General features: G+C 38.6%; 1 protein-coding gene across 1 annotated transcript in view; it reads left to right on the top strand.

The window, feature by feature from the left end:
• The window catches only part of LOC311157311 (ubiquitin-conjugating enzyme E2 E2), a 200,208-nt gene that overhangs the window by 150,425 nt on the left and 26,507 nt on the right, over positions 1-23,276 (top strand). Inside the window, exon 4 of the mRNA XM_084211944.1 lies at positions 13,847-13,979. Coding sequence (XP_084068070.1) covers positions 13,847-13,979 — 133 coding nt within the window. The remainder of the gene's footprint in view (positions 1-13,846; positions 13,980-23,276) is intronic.

Genomic DNA, 23,276 nt, shown 5'->3' with positions numbered 1-23,276 from the left:
TGATAAACTGAAAACAATTTAAAGTAGGTCAACTGCTTTAAATTTGAATCTATAATTATACACAGAAGACTTTTTTTTTTCCACGAGACTAGTTAAAAATAGGTGATTTTAAAATTGCAGGCACAGCATCATGCACATTTAATGTTCTTATAAGTGGTTCGTAAATGCTCTCTTTTGTGCACTGTACTGAAGTCAGCGAGAGTTTTATCCCTGGTATCACTGAAATCCAGATCTACACTTGAGTACACAGAACTGAGCCTTCATTTCCCAGGAAAGTTGTGTGTCACTCACACTCTGTTTTGGGGTTGGAGGGGTGACAAAGTACTGGGATTGTCTGCCCAGGGAGGTGGTGGAGTCGCCATCCCTGGATGTGTTTAAAAAAAGACTGCATGTGGCGCTCAATGCCGTGGTTTAGTTGAGGTGTTGGGGCTGGGTTGGACTCAATGATCTTGAAGGTCTCTTCCAACCCAGTGATGCTGTGTGAAATCAATTCAGTATCATTAGGACAAGATGAGTAATGTATTCCGTAAGGGGAAGAGAGCTCATGTATTAAATGCTGCTGAATTGACTTCTTCATTGTGTACATCATGTTCTGGGGTTATTCCAGATCAGTTGTGGACCCTGTGGTATCTTTTACACAGGACTTTGTCTTGATATGAGTCAAAATCTACAGGAATTTTCTGTATCCTGACATTTTCCTGGTCACATCTACCATGTTTCACAAGGATGTATGTTTGTGTAGCCGAGTGCCTTTGGTTGGGTGAGGGGGTTGCTTTCCACAGCACAACTCCAGTCCTCCATATGCTATACATTTAATTTTAAATACAGCATTTATGTATTTCGAGGGAGCTGCACTAACTTGCTAGTGTTGCCTCAGGGAGAAAGAAATTCTTTCATGCAAAGATTGTCACGGGCGGTGAAGTGATAGCTGAAAGTAGCTGGCCTTATTAAGCAAAGTTCCTGGAGGTGTTTACATGTCTGTGTAACTGTAAAATAGCCTTTCTTCAGTCCTGAGTTTTTTCCCTTTCTCCCAGTGTTTCAAGTTAATATATATATTGTTATATGTGAGCTTCTGTTTAGAAAAAGATTGGGAATAAAGACTAAATCCCATTTGCATTACTTATGTGGGTAGCTCGGTTGCTTTCAGTGTGTCTACTTGAACAAGTAAAATAAAAACAGATTTAATTCCAAATCCTTTTACTAACCAGCAGGGAAGAAGACTCATTGACCATAATAATAACAACTTAGCAGAGTACTAGATGTCATCTATAAATGATACACATTTTTTTGTCATTAAGTCACATTAAGCAGTACTAAGTTTTGCCCTCAGCATAAGTAGTCTGTTGCAATTGCATCTGTCTCTTCACTATGCAGAGAACATGAAAGGAAGATTGTGTTTTGCCCTATTATCCAAGAAATTGCGAAGCTATGAAAAACAGATTACTATTAATAAACAAAATTTTCTTCAAAGGGCCATGCATACAGTTGTGAGGAAACAGCTGCTCTCCTTTCCAGAATGTACAATTGGCAAGTACATTAATTTTAAAAAAGATTATTTTGAAGGCGTCTAAAACAGTAAAAGTGCAGAAACTGTGACGTGAATACATATGCACATTGTTGTGATTCAGTATGATCTGACAGAGGAACACATTTTCCCCTTAATACACAAACTGGTAAATTTCAAGTCTTTCTCAGGCAGCTGGGTTTCTACTAAATTACCACAAGCAGTACAGGTGAACCATTGGTGACTTTGATCATATCCAAGTTATTTAAATAGTAATGTGGCTTGAATTTTCTCTACCATGCCTTCCCTTTGCATTAGATAATAGAGACCAGGGCATTTTTCTGTTAAAGCTCTTACACCAAATATGGTGGTTTTGAAGAGTATCTTACCAATGGTTACAGAAATTAATAGAGATACACCCCTAATTAATGGGTGAATAACCAGTAAAGAGAGGCAGCTGTCTGGCACATGTCCCCATGGAATTCTCAGGGCCTCTACCAAGACCTGGTGCATGCAGCCTGAGTATTTCCTCCTCCATCCATTGCCAGCAGGGCTGGAATCAGCAGTGGTAATCTTAGGAGTTGGGGTGTTTTTCCACTGAGAGATGGTTTTGTAAAAAAAACTATTCATTGATTGCAGACCAAGAAAGTCTCCAAGTATAAACAACTTGGACAGAAGCCATCTAGGCTAGGAATGAACCAGACCACAGGATGAACACTTCTGTAGCTCATAGCCATTTTCTCCAGCTGTTTTCTTTGAATACACAAGATTTAAGCAAGCTTGATTAGGATAATAAAGATAAGCAGTAGCACATGATAAAGATAAGCAATACAGCTCTAGTGTTTATAGGTTATGCCGCATGGTTTTTTTGCATTGTGAATTTCTGCATGACTGGTGTAGTGTTCTGGGGTTCTCCTCGTGGTGGTAGCTCTGACTCAAAGACCAGCTGTTTGTCACTTAGTGCAGACAACCAGTAATATTAGGAGTAAATAAACAATGATGAGAGCAGGTATCACCAGCAGCTGAGCCAAGGAGATGAGCTGGAACTAAAAATGGGAAAGAAAATAACACAAATGTAATTTTCATCATGCAAAAAACATCTGTGTGAGTAAGGATTCCAAGTTGTTGCTGCCAAGGAAATTATAATGGCAATTTGAACGGTTGTTGGTATTTCATCTTGATGTAGGGAACATACACAGTGGTTATAAAAAATCCTGCCTTAAAAATGTGATCTTTAATTCTTCTATGACAGTCATTGATTATGACTTACAGATTAGAAGGCTGGTTCCCCCTTACTAATTAGAAATGTTGATTCTTCATTAGATAAGGTGTCATTTCTCATGTGGATCATGTGTGAGGCCCTGAAAGGAGTGAAAGATCATGTGTGAGGTTCTGAAAGTAGTGAATGTGTCACCTGAAATCTTGAGAGGAATTTCACAGAGCTCTGAGTTCCTCAGCTCCATCTCTAAGGTGAAGACTGCTTTCACCAGCAGGTACCTGCACACTGGCTGTTTGCCTTCCCATCCTGAGAGCAGAGGCAGAGTACTTCTCCTCCCAGCCATGCCCTTTCGTTGTGACCTTTATGTGACAAACAAGCATCCTCTTCTTAAACCGATTTCACCGTCATTCTTCCCAGAACCACTTTGTATTTTTCAATCCTGCTTTTAAATACAGGCAAGGATGAAACAAAGCCATTTATAGGAACAGTTTTCTAATCAGAAGTTCTGATCCATGAGGCACCATGGAGGTGTGTGTACTGAGAAGAATGTAGCCTCATGCAGTTGTCCCAGGTGAGTTCCCCTTTCCTGAAAAACACATTGGAACAGTCCTGTTCTTATAGTGAGGTCTATGGCATGACCATTTTTGGGACTATTGTAGCAACACTTGGTAACTCCAGGTGTGCTTTTGAGAGGATTACAGCCTTCAGAAGAGAAGACTTCCTACACAAGCCCCTTCCTAACCTTAGCCCTAAAGACTCTCCCAAAAGATCCTAGGAGAAAATCACACTGATGAAAAACCAAGAAATTCCTTTATATTTAATTTTCAGTTTAACTCTGCCATGTATCCAGATGAGTCCCCTCACCCCAGAGACATAAAAAAGTCTTAACAATATTTTGTTGACTTAGAAGAAGTCACAATACTGGGTCCCAATCTGACTCTGGCACGTTGCCGTTTGTTTTGGCTGGCAAGTCAAGTGGTGCAAAGTTCAGACCTCGGACACTGGTAAGAAAATTGCCTGTAAATGGTGGTTTTTTCTCACAGAAGAAGTCAGAGAGTGGGCTGCAATGGGGACAGTCAGTCTCAACCAAGGGTTGAGACATTTTAAGGTTTCTTTCACCTTGGACCTGTGGCTGGTCTCCATATTTGAAGTAAGAGGATAATTTCAAATTAAGGGGAAAAGGTTGTGGAAACGTGTCCATTTGCCAGTAATTTCCAAGTGTGTTTTCTTCTGTTTACCAGAGATCTGGAGAAATAAGACAGCCTCTCAACTAAATTGACTAAATAAAAGGAATCTGCTTTTGAAGTATATGGATTTCAGAATCAAATTTCCTTTTTCTGTGCCTGTTGGCTTTATAGGCTTGTTTACTCAGGAGGAAATGACTTGTTTTATAATGTGTTTAACATCATGTTAGTTAATCTGTGCCATAATAAAGAGTTGTTTCCTTGTGTAAGCAAGCATTTCACGTGTAAGCATGTGTGAATCTCCCACTGAAATGAGGGGGGCGGGTGGGTCTGTATCTAAGCCTGTTCCTCTGTTTAAAAAATGGACACGAGCAGACTTGTTGATTACACAGCTGTATTACATGCTTGAGATAAACTGTAAATAGTTCTTTAAATTTGCTTCTCATTACTTCCCCTCATTAATATTTTGGAACAGTTTTACTAGAAACTTATGCAGAAAAACTAAAGTCTATATAAAGTGTCACAAAATGGAAATCTCATAATCGGGCCCTTCAGAGTAAAAAGTTGCAAAATTTTATCTTGTCGCATAAAGTTTCTAAATTTCTAGGCTCTTATTTAGACAACTGCCCAAGGACTCTTAAAGATTACAGTCTTGAACAAATCAAACTTCTTTAGAGGCCGTTGGATAAATAATTTGTGAGCTGGGGGAAGATTCAGTGATGAGTGGGCCAGTCAGAAGAGCAGCTTTCTGAGGAACAGAGAATGTGCAGACACTGAACAATTCTACTGCCTTGCCTTGTAATGTTCGTAATAATCAGAAAGTGTGGGTGTGCATATATTAGAAATAACCCTGTCTAAAACATTCTCAGTTACTGAACTGACTACTGCAGAATATTTTACACTAATATTTTTTTAAAGTACAGTAGTGTAAAGATCTTTTTGGATACGACTTGAAAAAGTTTCTGACATGGAGTCAGCAGTCCATTATCTCAAAGTGAAGGACATGTTAGTTGAAGTTCAGTTGATCCATTCATCACTAATACATTGTGCGTGGCTTTTTTGTCATTTTTCATCACGTCTGATAAAAAGCAAGAATTTGCCATCATTTTTTTATTAGTGATCAAATCAACATATCAAATGCATTTCGAATCCAAAGCTTTCAGCGTGTTCCACGCATTCATGAGAAGTCTTTTTAGTATGTTTGAGCTGGTCTGCTTTAGTCCTGTCTACCTCTCTCTCCTGCATTGCCTCTAAGGTTTCCACAGAAACTAAAAAGTCAGTGCTGTTTTAAAGAATGCTTTCTTCCCTACTACACCTCTTAAATCTTCCAGCTGCTCTGGGGTTTGTGTGTTATCTGTCTGCACTTAGTCACCTCATCCTTTTAAATTAGATTTAAAATTTAAAAATACAGCGCCTGGTGGTGCCACCCCACTGTTGCATGTCATGGATTCTGATTAACTTAGAGAAGAGATAATGGTGAATTACAACTGTTGTCAGCAAAGAGAAATGTTGTGAAATTAAAAAGTAGTTATATTTTGAAAAATAAATTACAATCCTGGGAAAGAAAAAAAAAAAAACTCAAGGAAAAGCAAATTAGCAGTAACATGGAAATAATATCACTTGGCAACTGGCAAGGTTGGAGGTCATGTTAGAAAGTCCCAGCCTATTCATTCTTCTGTAGTGTTTTTCATTCCTAGGTACTTGTGGCTTTCTTTTTACTAAAATAGGGCTACAAATCATGCTTGATATAATTTCCCATAGAGACAAATCAGGCTGAAAAATATTTTATCTTTTTGAAACTATACAGTCAATTTCTGGTAGTTTAAAAGAGCTGGAACTTCAGATACTGGTATTACTTTAAAAGAAAAAGAAACAAAAGATGTGGCAAAAGGGAATTGAGCCCATGGGTGTGTAACAGGAGGCGAACGATTGTTTCCTGCTCTGAGCAAGGCAAGCCTTCTGTGGAGGGTTTTTATGTAATTTTCTTCAGCTGAACAAAGCGGAGAATACTTAACAAAATTGCCATTTTTAAAATCTCATTGTGAATACTCAGCATGCTGTGATCATACACTGTGTAATGGTGTTTGCAGTGAATAAATTGCTGTAGATAGTATAATATAAATAACTATTTTGTGCATTAAGAAGCAGTTCTCTTCATGATGGTTTCTATCTCAGGAATGCTCTGAGGACAGGGCTTTGGAGAATAAAAGCATCAAGGTACTCTTTGAATAATACCAGTCTGCTAAAGCACTAGGATATTTTTAATAATTTTTAGCAATATTATTTAGAAGCAAATAACAAAATCAACTAAGTGATACTTACTTTGGTTTTAATCTATTTGATATTAATAATGTGGCCCAGACTTATTAATTTTAAAGACAACACAGCTTCACAGCTTCAGCCAATAATTTTTAATGGCTCCCATGATAGGAGGGCAGATAAAATTTATCACAAAAAAAGGATTTGCTTCATACAGACTTTAGGCACATTGATCAGGTGTGCTGCACATTTGTTGCAAGCAAGAAAGAGGCAGGAAGCCCTAAAGTAAACTGCATTCTCATTTTGGAGGATAAATACACTTTTAGAAATACCTTGCTAAAACAACAGAAGACTGACAATTGGAAAATGCTGTACCATACTGAATTCCAGTGGTCTCACTAAGCATAAGAAGCAATGTCAAGAAATACCCTGTAATACATTATTGCTCCTTTGGCAGCTCACTGGGATCAGTTTTCCTGTATGTTCTTTCAGTCAGGTATACCACAAACATCTTGATTCCAAAGTGTACATGAAAACAGTTACTGGCTTCAATAAAAAGCACATAATAAGAGCAGGATATAACCACTTTGAAAGAATTGCAGCCTGACTTAGAAAAATGTCTTAATATCCTCCTTCCCTTGCTGCTTGCCTAAAAGCACTTATAAAAAAATAAAGATGGTCCTTAATGAAAAATGGTCTCAGTCAGAAAACTGAAAGAACTGGAAGAAAGTCTGATTCCAAATGTTCAGCTGAATTCTCTCACTGCAGTGGAAACTAAGTGCCAAAGCCTTTCTGAGTGATAAGTGGCCCAATCACTTCAACCTCTGTTTCCATTATGAATAATTAAGTCTAATGAAAGATACCTGCTCAAAAATCATACTTATCTCATATAATAATATTGACATTCCAACATATATAAGACATAAATTCCCATTTATATTGTAGGGTGACCAAAAATACTGGATCTAGAATAGACTCAAATTCAAGTGTTAGGTCATGGTAAGGCAAGATTTTTCACGAACTGCTGAGTCTATTTAAAGTAAAATTAACAATTCTTTAAAAATGTGAATGCATATTCTAATTTACTTAGAGTAAAGAGTTAATTTATTTAGAGTACATCTTTTGGGCCTCAAATTTAATGCTGAAAATTTTCTAGGTTTGGTCTAGATTATAACTAGTAAGAACAGTGAGCATCTTCCAACATTTTAATAATGACACTTCTTTGCATCATCTAGATGAAGGAGTTGAGGTGATGATAGTTTTAATAACTTATTTAATTGATTAATTGAAAATGAAGACTTTTTGGATTTTCAGCAGACTTTTGGGGGGGGAAGACATTAAAAAAATACTGTGCATTCTAAAATTTGGGGCTTTATTTCTTGAGGAAAATTTAAGTCATCAATATTATAGCCCAAGTAAGCACTTATCTCTAATTCTGAAAGGGTTTATTTCTTTAATTGTGCTTTGATTTTACTGCCTGGAGACCAGCCTGCTAATTTTATTCATAGCAGAGGTATTATTAACCACACAACAGCACCCATTGCCACAGGCACTCTCAGTGCTCACTGCTATCTCTTTGTTTTTGTTTTGTAGAAGTGTATTCTTTTGGCTGCTGTGGCAACTGTTTATTACATACATTTACCAAAGTACCTCCTGATATCACTGTAGCATCTGGGTAGGCAGCTGTGACTCCCTTTCCCTTTCCTACTCCACTGTTGCTGCGGCTCCCACTCTGCTTGCTCTTCATTTTCCAGGGAAGGAAGGAAACAAAATTACTCAACTGTAATAAACCACCCCATTAGCATTTTTCACCCCCTCCTCACTTCTGGAAAAAGGTGCAAAAATAGCAGGATTTGTCGATGGCTTTTGAGGAGGGAAAAGGAAGCGGGGTGTTAGGAGCAGTGGGATCTGCCTGGGAAGGATCCACCATGGTGAAGGAGCAATGAATTGTCACCACCCAGAGAGAGGGTAGGGGAGAAACCACCCTCAGGCAGAAACTAGAAAATACATGCATTACAAAGAGTAATAGCCAGTAACAATGGAGTAATAAGGCTCTAGAGCTGGTGGATCAGGTGGGCTTCCAGAGTGCAGGGGAGAGAGCACTGGGACAAGAGCAGAAGAAATTCAGGAGATAGCCTGTACTGCTGGCACCATCTGTATCCTAATACTGCCTGTATCCAGTACAAGGCCACAGAAACATGGCAGTGGCTTACAGGACTGTGAGGCCACTGCCTCTCAATGGCACCTTTTTGTACTTTGCTGAATAGGGCTGGGTGGGTTGGGGAGGTGAGTGTGAAACACCTGGTGATGGATCAGCATAGCTGCTGCTGATTTGCTTCTTCCCAGATTGAGATTATCCAGCAACCACTTCCCCAGCACAGCCCCATTGCTCATCTCATGGCTGTCCCCAAGCACAGGGTCAACCTTGAGCTGTGGTGCAGACAAAGCAGCACTTTTGCTTAGAAGTTAGTTTCATTATTAGCGCCTTAGTTTCATTATTGGTACCATGTTCAAAATAGAGAGCAGAGAGTATACTAAGTTTATTTTAATGAAGCTTCATGTCTGCTTCTCAAGAGATGTATCTCATTGAAAGCTGAATCTGCAGTCTTCTGGTTTACCACATCCATCTTCTCCCCTCACCAGCTGTGCTCTCAAATTATTTTGCCAATCTTCTGGTACTTCTGTATCCACTTTGCCCTCTAGGTAAGTGGCTTCCCAGAAGCATTCAGAGAAAGCAGCTACAGGCAGGATCTGCTCCTGTATATCTGTTAGATGTGCAAGAAATGAGATTGCAAGAAACTGTTGTAATACTTAGAAATGGAGACCATTCTGTAATGAGCTTCTCTCCCCAGAGGGAAAACTCCTAAACATTGAAGCCAAGCCTCTGCATGATGAAAGACAAGGAAGAGAAAGAACCTTCCATTTGTCCTTCTTTTTCCTACTGATGTTAGTTACAAGAGAAAGTTGAGAGGGACTGCATCCTCCACAGACTGCAGCCTGCTTCTGATGTGTGTTTTTGTGTGCTAAGGCAATTCAGATTACATAATGCAATAATAGGAGTGAATTGCCATGGACAATGCCTTTGAAAGTGAGTTCATGGGCATTAGTACGATACCCTGGTTCTGCTTTGTTCTTCACTGTTATAAAAACCGACTCTCTGCGCAAGAATATTTCAATTTCTTTCTGAGTCCTGAGGAATAGGAAGGCCTCCAACCAACGTGCTTTCCTATTTTATTTGGCCTGATCAGTTCCCTGCCATGCACTGTTCATGTATCAGATCTACAAAACCACTGAAGTTAAAATCCTACATGTTTTGTGCTACAGGCTTGCCTTTCCCTTGTGATAAAGACTTAAATGGTATCCACTTAAATGGTGAATACCAGCAGGATTCAGACACCAAGAACAGAAGGGAAGACACTGAAATAGTTCTCATTTTCCACCTTACCAGGAACACGTTGCAAGTTTATGCTACCTCCAGTCATAGACACTGGGAAAGCATGTGACCCCTCATCAAGAAATATAAGATAGATTAAAAATTATAACATTATTTTGACCAGTCTGTTTTGTATGACTACTTAATAATCAAGGCAGACATACTTTTTTTTTTACCTTCTGTATTTTACCTTTTTAAAATTATTCTCTGGAAATTATGTACATTTATATACAAATGACCATAATTTCCAGATTATGTACATTTATATACAAATGACAGCTAAAAATCAACTGTACTTTAATAACTTGTCCAGATAGGTTTTCATCTGGTATATCTCATGGGTACTTTTGTTTTCATACAACTCTTCTAATACATTATTTTGCATTTAATATTTTAGGATATTTTAAATGCAGGGAAAGCTTGGTGTTTATAATGCATTGCACCGGACAAGCAGTTTTTAGCAGCACTGCTTTCAAGTGGCTGCCTGCCTAAAACATATTGAGAGAACAGAAAATACTCCATGTGGTAAGCATATTTAAAGCAAAGTTAATTCAGTTCTAGTAGCATTTAAAGTGTTTTGCTAAGAACTGTAACTGATGTCCATACATTTCACCTGCAAGTATCAATTGAAAACCATGGCAGAACTGAAATACAGGAGAGGCAAAGGAGAATGAAATAAAAAGAGACCATTTTACATGTTTTCACTTCTTTGTCCTTAATTTCATACACTCATATGGATGTTGTTCTGGAAGAAAACTGACTCCATGTCCACCTATTCCAGCTCTTCCACTGAGCAAACCTCTGCAGAGGTGAAGTACAGTTTTCTGTGGAGGGTCTCATCAGCTGTCGGGGAATAATAGCAGCAGACAGCTGGCTCTTGGCAAGTCATTAATAACTTCAAGTCTCCAGGAGCTCAGCTGCACCTCCTTGGTCCTGTATTACATATTCCACCTGGGAGGTAACACTGGAAAAGTAGGGAACACCAGTTCAGAGCCACGCTACAACCTCTCTGCCGGTTCTTTGATTGCTCCACCCTGCAGAGCCACTGGCTTGTCAGCATCTGGGCTCACACTGGGAGGCTGCACCTTCGGTCTGACAGCAGACCTGTCCTCCTAAGAGTTCATCCAGCTACCTTAGAGTTCATCCACTTCCACCTGGAGCTGCCCAGCCACTGTTGTCTCTCCCTTGGAGCTGACTGTGCAGCAGCAGGCTCGTCGGAGGCAGCCCATGTGTGCTCCGGCCCTGGGTCAGCTGAGTTCAGGACAGATTTAGTCTGCCTTCTGCTGAGAGGGTGCACATCTAAATCTGTTCTTCCAAAGATTACAGAACTTCAAGCCCTCAGCTGTTTGGTGCACTTTCTTTGAGATCTGTGGTTCGGTTGCCAGTAACTTTAATAGAGCTGGAATATAAATCATACTGAATGTAAAACATTCGGGCTTCAGTATGTCGGGCAGATATCCATGTAGAGAGAAGGGTAATTAAATCCTCTTGCATTTTAAACCTCACAGAATAAGGCTCTGGCTGACGTCTTGCACATGTGGGAATTTTCTCTGGTGAAGCCTTTCGGGTTGCCAGTACTGTGGGTAAATAAAAGGCTTAACAATTAAGAAAGAAGGAAAACAAAGATAATACACCTGTCAAACTTTTTGTATTATTAATGCACAAATGAAAAACTGTGATGCTTGTGCATGCTGTTGCCCTTAATACCAGCTGTTGCCTGTGCACATGGGCTGGTATTTCACATGGCTGAACAGCCCTGCTGCCAGCAAGCACTCAAACAGGCAGCATCAATAACAGCAGTCTTCCCACACTCCATACAATTTAAGCTATTCTTCAAATTAATAATAATACTTAATAAAGCTTCATCTCTCATTTGCAAAGAAAACCATCAATTAATGTTAATCAGCATCCTCAGAATGTGATCAGGCTGGGCTTGTAGCTGGACGTGCCGAAACAGTTCAACTGGCAGATGGAGCATTTTCCAACTATTCTAATTAATGACTGCTCATTTCAAAAGTTAATGCAATTAAATAAATAGGCAAAACAAATAAAAATAATATACAGTATCAAACTGCCACTGTCAGAGAGATTTCTGATCAAAAATGTCAGCCTCAGTCAAATGCAGAAAGGGCCAAACCATCCCCTCCTGGCTAAATAAGTTCTGAAAGAGCTGGGGCTAGCTTTTGTTACTTATTTCCAACCATTTCTCTGGGAGTGACATTTATATCACTTCCATTTTAACCTCCTGGCATCAACTGAGGAATTGCTTCTTTAAGTGTTAGAACATGTTCCTGCAGAAAATGAGAAGGGATTCCTTTCATATATTATGGGCTTTTTTAGTGTAAAATTTAGACTTGCTTTGCTTCTTGTCTTTTCTATTTGAAACAATTGCCAGCATTTTTTTCTAAGAGTTTTATTTTCTGTGAACATTGTATACCATACCACTGATGTAGGACTGCATTTGTTTGGGCTTATAAAGAGTTCAATTAGCCCCTTAATGCCTAGTTCAGTCACAATTAAACCTTCCCTGTTGACTCAGGATTGGTCTTTCTAAAGGCAGTGGAGGTGGTTTTAATTATTCATTCTCTGGTTTGTTTCTTACAGCAGTCTCAGCTGTGCTTTATTATTCAAAGGTTAATGCAAACTGAGAACTGGGTAAATTAAATTTGTTTGGCAGCTAGCAACCTGATGTATTATCGACACTGTGAAATATGGATGGCAACACTTCTGCTATTGTGCCACTTAAAAAGCCAGATTTCATCTTTAAAACAATTGCTAGTTTTGTTGCTATGGCTGATAGAAAATGAACGTTCCATAATGTTATAGTCTCTGTAACCCATTATTGTTGAGAAAGCAAGGTAGTTTAGAAAGCCAAGAAGCATTAACAGCTATTATAGAAAATGGATGTAGGTACCATGACTAATGAAGTGCTCTGCACAGGACTGAGTCGTGCAGCTGTATTCAGGGAATCATGCAGTCAGAAGTTTTAATGAAGGGAGCCCAAGGAATTGCAGGTGAAAGCGGGTTTTATTAACTTCCAGTGAACAAAACGAATAGTCGAGCAGTGAACATGACATGATGTCGTATAATAATTGTATACCTTGGGTACATTGTGAGGCATGGAGCATAGCCAAGAGCTTTCAGCTGTTCTACACACTGAGTGATTCCACAAACCCCTGAACGCTGCAGAAACCTTCACTGCAAACATAACAAGAATTGTTTCACAAGAAATGCCTTAAGACAGTACCACATCACTTTTCTGAGATATCTATTGGCACTGCCTTCCTCTAAAAAGTATTAATCAGATATCTGGAAGTCACCATTCCAGTTGATCCTAATTAAAATTCAGCTCCTGTAATCAGCACTCTGTGAATGGAAAAGAAGTCTTCATATGCTTTAAGAGGCGATTCTGAGTAAAATACATATTTGTATGGACAGGCATTATGTTGTATGAAAGGAGGCTGTGTTGGCATTTAGAAGAGTCATGCCCAAGGACTGTTATTAGTTAGTATTTTATTTCATCTTTTTCAGGAATTCACCATGCGGGTGAATTTCTTGTTTCATGCAGGATTATGTTTTGTACATTTTGAATATTATTTCAGTACTGTGTTTTAAACCAAGGACTTTTAATTAACATAATCCAACACTTCCTGTTGTATTTAACACCATTAACATAACCCACTTCCTCTTTATGTTATTTTTAAGATAGGACAATGATTGCAGAGCAAAGCAGCTTTCTGTGGTAGTGACTGGAGGCCTTAGGTTAGGAACAAGTGCAGCTGCAAGGTTGGTTGTACCCTGCTCAGTCTTTAGTACAGTCTGTGCTGTGTAATGTGTGTAATTACACTGCTACTGACTGAGGAGGTAGGTGGATGAGGAGGTAGGTGAAAATAGGATGGCTTGTGAAGCAAGACGGTGACAAGACATCTCAGCATAGTCTCTATATCCTTGCACTGTAAATACTTCATATCTGCCCACTAAAATATTTGAGATAAGACAGTTGGGATTTTTTCTGTGCTTATTTGAATAATTTATGATGTGATTTTAATACTTCTTCCTGGCTGAATATATCACTTCTCTGACAGAGCTTAGGACATCAGATGTATGTTCTATCTAACTTAATTAATGTGATACACAATTTTAGTTTCTGGTGTTACAGCAAAACCAGCAGTACTGCTGGTAGAGTATAACTGATGCAGTATATCCTTGATTGCATGTGGTTATTATATTTTTGTTTTCTATTTTAGTGCTGGACCCAAAGGAGACAACATTTATGAATGGAGGTCAACTATACTGGGGCCTCCAGGGTCTGTATATGAAGGTGGAGTTTTCTTCCTTGACATAACCTTTTCACCGGACTATCCTTTTAAACCACCCAAGGTTAGTAGAAGGATATTCAAAGTCTGATAGGAATCTTCTCCTGATGATATTTTTCATGTGTATGTTGGTATATCATTTTAGGATGAAACATAAGACTTTCAAAGCAATAATGAATTTTTAAACTTGACTCTTTTGATAGAAAGAATTTAAATAACTGGCTACAATTTGCTTGCATGCTGCCAGTATAGCTGAATGCATGTGGATTTATTTAGAAAAAGGTTGCATAATTTCCAGTAGCTATTTTTTAAAATTTGGATTTGTTTCTAATATGAAAGCACTTGTATTTGAGTTGCACCCTTTATAAGTAGCTGAAGATACTTAATCTTTCCTGTTGATCTGTATAATTCACCAGGCATGTATGGCTGTCTGGACAAAAGTATGCACCTATTTTACTACCCCACAGAGTATCTGCAGGTGCAAGATATTATAAGTAATTGCTTTACATCAGTTTTCTGGAAGAATGTGGAAATATGGCGCCAAAGTCCAGAAACTGTAGTGACAGAGATTTACAGAAATCCTTGGGAATTCTTTTTATAATGCTGTCTATAATGATACCAGCCAGAAACAGAGAACTGTATCAATAACATAAAGGTGACAGATCATTACCATGATTAACTTGAAATGTCAAACATGAAAAATCTAGTGGTCAGGAAGACCTCAAAAAAAAAAAAAAAAAAAAAAAAAAAAGGATGGCATGTGGTAATACAGAGCGTCATCTATAAGCAGAGGTAATAACTGCTGAGGAGGATCTCAGAATGGGACTTTATTGCTGGATCACAGGATTATTGCAAACCACCTGTGTAATGTATTTATAAAAAAGGCAAACAGCCTCCTGAAATGCATCCTGTTGCCTACAGAGAGAAGGAATTACCAATGTCAGATACGTGGTGCTCGGAAGTCCTTATCTGGAAGACTGAGTGCAAATCTTAACACACATGTTCGCTAATAGGAACAGAAACCAGGAAAATTTATCCTTCTGTGCTGTTAATAGAATCAAATAAATTGATGGGGCTGTCTTCCATGAAACAAAGTAAAAAGAGGTGCATTGTTCACCTTGCCACTCTGGAGAGTGTGTCTGGAAGACCCCCACGGAACTAGCTATGAGATCGAAAGTATTTACCTTCTTTCTGACACTTTTATGAAAGGATGGGTGTGCCATGTTGGTCTATAATAGAAGGATATTGCATTAAAAGAGAGAGATGCCAATTCCTGTTTGATTACTTTGAGTAGATTATTGAAATATAAGTGCCTATATATAGAATTTTAATGCCACAGTAGTAATGTTTACAGTAGTAGATAACATTGATATTACCAGGAAAGGTTTTGTAAGACAAATGAGAGATGTGAATGCAAAGCACTTGTCATTTTGTAAATTGAACTTTCCCATCCAGTAACCTAAAGATGGGTGAGTATAGCAGTATAAGAGATGGTCTAACTTTGTTTCCCAGTTTTAGTGTTCCAGTTTAGAGAAGCCTTGATGTCACTGAGAGGTCTTAGAGGAGTTGTACACCTTTCTGACTGCACAGTTTCAGATTTAGGCAGCTGTTGTTACATGGTGAAGAAAGAATTTGAAAATTTATCATATCTCCTTCAGTTTGTTAAAATTCTGGGCACGCTGAGCTGGGGTCAGTCCTGTTCTGTTCTTCCTCTGTCCTGTTTTTCCTACCTGCCCCCAGTCCAACCTACTGTCTGGACAAGGTCTGTTTTAACAAGCCCTATTAATTTACTTCTTTCTTGGGCTTAGTCTGTTTGTGCTAGGTGCCATGCAAGGGTTACGTTCAGTCCTTCCCAAAAGTTAAAATTACAATTTTTAGGGGATAAAATGGCTTTATGGCATATAAAATAGAGCTTGAAGTCCTCTCAGACAGCTAATACATAGGAATTAGCTTTGAAAGACAAGTTACAGGGAGGTCTTTTGTCATTCTCTCTGTTGAATCTGTTGAGTCTTGGGGCAGTGTATGCAACAGACACCCTTTTAAAATAGAAGTTGAAGGTCCAGTTTGCTATTTCACCACAAGGTAAAGTCTTTTTCAATCTGCACTCAGTTGTGCTCAGCAACTGTGTTATTTTCAGACATGAGTAATGCAGCTGTGCATTGCTTATTAATGAAATGTCAAGCAAAGAGGTGGTTCTTGTCCTGCTTCATAATAGATTTGATTGTCTGCCTTTGTCTTGATGCCAGTTGTCACTGTAAGAAATGTGTGCATCTAAATCATATGAAAATGTACTGCTTGATAAAGGATAAGAGAATTGATGATGCCATATTGTCTTAGTAAACAGCCAGTTTTATGTTGAGGGGAATTGTCATCTGTAAGAAAGTAATGGGTGCGTGTGCACAGGGGACTAATGTCAGATAAAACTGTCATAAGCATGTGTTGAACACATGGATTCTTACTCTATTCACTTCAGCCACAGTTCTAAATGATCCCTCTCTCCAGTCCCGCTGTATGACCTCCCAAACTGTTGCTATTTCATTACACTGGTTTTCCAGACCTTATGAAACTCATTCTTAAGTAAAATAGTTAGGGAAATCCCTTTAATTGAGCAGCATGGGAAGACCACTGCTTATCATAAGCCTGTCAGCACTGCTGGGAGAGGGTAGTTAAATATGTTCTCCCCAAGCTGATCTTTAGCAAAAGAAAGGTACTGAGTACATGGAATGTAAGGCATGGCATCGTGGCACAGTGCTATCTGTGTGCTGGCATCTCTTCTACTTCTCCAGAAGATTTGTGATATTTTGTGCTATTCTCGGAATCATGGATTATAGGGTTACGGGCATAGATTATTTTAGATTTCTTTGTAGTTATATTCTAAGTTTTTCTAACTCCTTATGACTCTATAGTCTTAAAAAACCTAGGGATAAAAGTACAAGACTCTGAAATGTACTGAGAAAGACATAAAATGTATCCTGAGTGTTGGCAAGATTACCGCCCTGTAAGAACATAGCAGAAAGGGTCTAATTCACATTTTTCGCTATGATTGAATTCATAAATTACTCCTGAGATTTCTGTGGACCATTTTTGTCCCTCATTCACTATGAAGTAAGGAAATATTTAAACAAGTACTGTCAAAATTGATCTTCCAAAAATGTGACCACAAAAAACCTGGGAAGAAACAGAAAGTGTATTTCCCAGATGCAATTACTTGACCCAGCCTGGGGTTCCAAAGGCAAATTCCCATGTCACATAACATATTCACTGTTAAGGGGCCTAATCCACAGTGTGTTAAAACCTGCAGAAAGATCCCTTTTCCTTATCTCTTCTCAGATGTTGTGCGCTCCATTATCATGCATGTGTATGTCACAAATGGATCTTGAGGAGGGTAAAATAATTTTTTAAGTAAGAAAAATGCATTGAAAATTTATTTTGGATATGTGTCTTTATTTTTATTACCGCCATTAAAATATATTTGTGGTGTAAGCACTGTTCAGTTTGTATTATACAAAGTTCTTGATATTTTTTGAGGGATCCAGATTGCTTCTATAAACACTGTTGAAGCCTGATCTGATCTCTGGACACCCTGTTGCATGTTGGAACACATTAATTTAATTGACAACAGAGACCACATTTGTACAAGTAACGATGTTCTATATTTTGGGTTTTCTTTTTAACAAATGTACAAAGTAATTTTCATTTGCTCTTCTAAATAGTTAATCTGCTGCTCTACTTTCCCTTTATCACATAAAAGAAAGTGAATCACTCTTTCATTCAGGTTTTGTTTGAGAAAAAGTATCTATCCAAATTTTCACTTCTAGGTAATTCTTCAGTTTCTGCAGCTTTGTAGCCTCCAACATTCTAAGATTTTCAAGTTGTATCTCCATTTTCCACATTAATTCTCCTGTGTGATCCAGTTCACATTTCAGGTTTTGTACAGCAGCCCGTCACTGTCATCAAGTTTCCCTTCCAGTCTGCGCCAACAAGTCTTTCCCCTATGGATCCATAGTTTTCATTTTGTCTGTCCTTGCCTGCCAGTGTTTTTCCAAAGTTAAACCATAATCATAGAATCAAATTAAGTTACTCTTTACCATCACAGAATAAGCCATGTGGTAAGCTGGAGTATAATTTGCTCTCACACTGTTAATTTCTTCCCCTTTGAAGTCAGTCTGTTTCAGTATTTCAGCTTTGTCACATGCCCTGAAACTGGACTCCAATTTTTTTGAGCCAGAGGTCACTGACCTTTTCAGCTCTGCTTTCCTTATAAATCTATGGCATTTGGCTTCACTCACAGCTGCAGCACACTCATGCAGAGGAGGGAGTTGTTCTTCCCCAAAAAAGTTTACCTCTGTGTGACCAATGATAGGAGTGATGGAGGGCCAGCCCAGCCTAACTCTGACTTAGCTCTACAACCAGAAAACAAGATCCTTAGAGCACCTCGTCTGAGAACTAACAAATCAGCTTTGGCTTTCTGGGAGGCTTTAATCAATTAAAAATATTTCCTTGCCTTCTCTGTGAGGAAGCTTCTGCAGAAATGGGCTGAGCACCTGTTGGCTGAGTCAGCCGGGAAGCGGGCGGGCTGCACGACCACCGCTCTCCTCTCGGCAGCATCCTCAGTGTCACGTTGGTTTTATGAGATGCCAGACAGAAGGAAGGTATGGAGCACACAAAGTGAGGCATAGATGTGGTGATGAGCTCACTTTCTGCTAAAGGCCAGATGCTGCTGAGGCTTCAATTTCAGTCACAAGGTGAGGTTTCACTTCAGCCCAAAAATACAGCACGTAGCATAAGGGACTAAAAAACAGACAAAGCTGTGCCCTGTTCAGAGTAAAAATGAATAAAAATGCTTAGATGACCTGCCAAGGAAATAACCTTACGTTTTTTCAGTGGCTTAATGACCCCCTCAACCTTTTTTAGAAATACCTTTGAGATTTCTTTTTCCTGCCAACTATCTTCCTTTCATCCTTAATGAATTCAGACAGTTCACCCCTTGGCTTTAACAGAGGAAAGGTCTTGCTCTCTCTCTCTATCCCATTCAGTACCCAAAGCTCCTTCTTTGGGGTATTGAATGGGATCTAGCCATGCATAGATGTCTCTTGTGGGAGGACATGTGTGTGTATCTGTGAGTGTTTATGTGTGATTATATATCCATGTGTATTTGAGTAGGAGGTATCTTTTAGTCAGGCTGGTCTGACAGGAAGAATTCCACCTCAATTTCTGTCCTCATAAGAAATCAGTGAATTCCCCAAGTATGCAAGATTTTGATCCAAGATCCTTTAAAATTTAGCCATCAGTACAAACACTGCAACCTTGGGTATGCTACACAACTGAAGAGAAGGCAGTAATTTCATTATCCTGCATACTGTCCCTCTGAAGCAGGAAGCTTTGACAAATCAAGAAGCCATACCAGTCTTTTGTACAGGTGTTAGTAGAAAAATGAATGCTCTTCAAGAGAAGAGAACTTTCCTCCCAGGAATTGTCACTGCAGTGGAGTCTGCATTTTCCTCAAGAATAATCTTTATTAATAACTTCTACTCTCATATTTGACTACGTTCAGTCTATTACAGTGTCAATTCAATTTAGCTGTGGCTGATACAATATGGATGTAACTATCATTATCCTAGTGTTCCGCTAGCTGTATTTTTGGATTTGAGTGATTTATAGAATCTCTTAATCCCAATTCTACAATTAATCTTACTAGGGACTTTAATCTCAGCTGACTGAAAAATGGTTCATAGGACTTGAAAGCTGCAATATGCTAAATCACCTCTAAATCAAAATTAAAATAACAGAAAACTCTGTTTTCTGTTAAGTCCTATGTAAGTCTCCTATGCCTAACGACTAACTGAAAAACTATTCTCAGCACTCGAAAGCCTAGATGGTTTAAATCAGCTGTTGGACTACAAGGGAAGCCCTTTTCCTTTTTAAATATAATGACAGTGTATAGAGTCTGATCTTAATGGCAATATTAAACATCTCTTCAGGTTTTTTTAATACATAATTGTAATATAGCACTAAATATCGTTTTGTGGAATTCTTTTTCTGTGGTAGACACTTTCAACCTATTTTGTAAGTTCAGCCTCATGTCTGACAGGGCAATTCTTTTTGTTCCTGGCTTCTACCCTACATGTTCATACTTGTTTTATATGTGATTAGCTGTTAAGGACACTTTTCTCTGCAGTGTAACAGAAAAACAGTGCTTACAATAACACTCCTTGTTATTTCTAACCTACATTGTTAGAATGAACCTTACTAGGAAGACTTACATGTTAAATTGCATTTATCACTACCAACACAATTTACACTTGAAGCTCTAAAACTCCCTAAATACAGCCCATGTGACTGACCCCTTTTTACCATCTCTGGACCCCTGATGCAGGCAGGCAGGGCTCTAGCCCCCCTTCCCAGACACTGCCATGCTGGGAATGCTCCAGGCCTGGAGGTGTTGAAGGCCAGGTTGGATGGAACTTAGAGCAGCCTGGTCCAGGGGGAGGTGTCCCTGCCCACGGCAGGAGGGTTGACACTGGATGATCTTCAAGGTCCCTTCCAGCCCAAACCATTCTGTGGGTTTGTGATGTAGTGATATCTTCAGGTAATGCTGAACCAGCGTGCAGTGGTACAGGGCTCTGGACAGCTCAAACCCAGGTGGCTGCTTAAGAAAGTGTAATGCCTCTCAAAATAACAGAATGAGAGTTTTAAAGTGGAGGACATAGATGTGAACAGAAATATGTTAAACTGAGGAGAGAATCAATGACTATGTTTTATTGTGATTAAATGCAAAATATGTGTTTGATAAGGCAACACCGTGGAACTCTTTGAGATTTCCTTTCAATTCATTCATCTGATAATTCTTCTAGTAATTGGTAAATTGAATTGCCAATGATTCTTCTAATGAATAGCCTCCTTATTCACTTTGTTTACAATACACTAATTTATATCAGTAGTTTCTATTGATTTATTTAATCTTGATGCAAACAGCTCTATCTAACTAAACTCCTCCTGTTTTCCTTACCAAGACTTAGGTGGTTTGTCAGTTCTTCCAATTTCCTGCAAATGCCCAGTACACGAAGCTCTTTAAGAGGGCCTGTAGAGACATTGTATGGGGAATATCTTCTGCCTCAGAGCATTGGTTTTCATATTGCTTGTCAAATATCTTTCCAGAAGACAATTTGTCTGTTGGAAATTTCAGAAGTTACATAATTCTGCTGTATCAAGCATGTCTTAGTACTGCATAAAATCCATGTGATCCAAAAATACATAATATGTTGATGTTGTTTCTTGTCCTCTTTTACACAGATACAGATAAATATACACACATGTGAGAGAAAGAATTTTTTGCACATCATTACTATAAAATGAGAGCAGATGGACAGATCAGGACAAAAAACTACTAGTTTTGAAGTCAGTCTGCCTAGGACTTCTCATGTATGGAGTACCTAAATACCCAATGGCTGGTGAAATTGGGTGAGGAAGAAGAGGCCCCAGTTTCTTATATAATGTCTAGTAATAGTCTCGTGCCTCATGCAGGAGCACTGAGGTGAACTGAGAGAGCTGTACACGTAGGACAGTACAGCCTGCATGCTTTGAACTTCAAAAGGGAGGTTTTACTTTGTAGAAGTTAAATGGTCAGTATATCTTAAAAAAAACTCACTCTCTTATAAAAGAACTTTTTTGCTGACTTTCCATAAGGAACTACTAATTGTATGAAAGATTATGCTGATTATATGAAAATCATTTTATAAAAACTCATAGTGACTTTGTCAGAGAAAGCTTTTGATGCTTAGCATATTACCATCTTGTTTCTATTCTGAACATCCCTAACCCAAACAGTAATCCATTTCCCTTGTCCTCTCCTTCTCTTCCTTTGTTTTCAGAAAACTTTGTACGGTTTAGGATTTTTTTTTTCTCTCTGTTGGATACATCAAAGATTATCAAGATACCTTTTTATTTTTCCTGCTGTTAAATCTGTGTGCAAAATGAGGGCATTTATATAATATAGAAGCTTGGTGCTGCTGTGCTTATTCAATTTTTTTTCCCTGTAACACTGTTCAGTGAGACAGTGTGAGTACTTACTCAGCTTCATAATTACAAGGAATATAATGAATAATTACTCACATTGCATACTGATTCATTTTCAGTAATATTAAAGGTGAACTCATGTGGATGCTATTATATGCATTTAAATTGTTACCACTTTTGGCTATTGATGTCTTGCATGGTGCATTTTGCCAAAGAAGCGCAGCACAGTTTGCACATCAGACTTCTCTGTAGGTCAAGCAAACGTAATTACAGTTTATTATTTCCTGCTAATGCAGATACCATGTTTTTTCCTTCCATAAAATAAATTATATCTGTTTTTTACCAATTAAAATTAGATGTAATCAAGGGTTTTGAGAACTAGATGAAGTTCATTTCTTGCTGTAAACTTAAAATGTACTCTTAAATAGTGAGCAGCATATGGCCAGTCATTTTTTGCACACTCTTTGTGATAAATCATTAAGTATCTCAATAATTGTTCATGTGCATGCTACAAGTATGTACTAACAAACTGGAAATAGTCCATCCTGTCTTAGAAAGGCAGCCTCAGTGCTCATAGACAAATGAAGTACACTCTGTAAGAAATTAGAGGGTGCTAATTAATATAAAGGTTATTGCATGAATGTTGTGTCATTCAGAGCTATATACACTTTTCCTTTAGATAGTTTTATTTTTTTCATATGACTGAAGAGTGTAGGCCCAATCTTGATTTTATTTTCTCTGGGTGGACAAATGTATTGCTCATAAAGTCTGACAAACTGAGATGGGAACAACTTACTCTCTCCTGAGCTCTATGAACATCATCATAAACGGCATCATATTTTATATATATATAACCTTTTCTGTATGCAGTACAACTTCTTCCAATTCAGGTAGTGCCACTGCAGTTTTATTAAAGCAGAACTCCTGGGGAATATTTGAAGAAGACAGAAATTTCATCTCAAGCAGGCATGCAGGATCCCATCCTTGTAAAAAATGAAAGTTCTTGAAAGGAATTTCCCAAAATCATGGGAATGAGAGCCCTGGGATCTCAACTCTGCTTCCAGTGTTAGCTGAGCAAAAGGAGGTTGTTTTTGTTTATTTTCTGGTTGGCTCTGGGAATTTTTCTTCTCTCCCTACACAGTCACCAGGCTCCAGTGACTGCGAAGCAGGAGGTGAGGGTTTGAACCCAAACAGGCTGATGAAAGCAAACCCTGAGGGCACACTGTAAGCCCTTGCATGTAATTTGTAAAACTAGGGAATCATTTCTTCCTCCTGATATGTTCTTGAAGAAGATTGCAGCTGAATTCAGTGGGGTCTGACAGCGTGTGAGATAGTGTACCAGGCA

This window comes from Fringilla coelebs, assembly GCF_963513975.1.
Source record: "Fringilla coelebs genome assembly, chromosome: 1".
Lineage (NCBI taxonomy): Eukaryota > Metazoa > Chordata > Aves > Passeriformes > Fringillidae > Fringilla > Fringilla coelebs.
The sequence above is the reverse complement of the archived record's forward strand: the minus strand, read 5'-3'. Positions and strand labels throughout refer to the sequence as shown.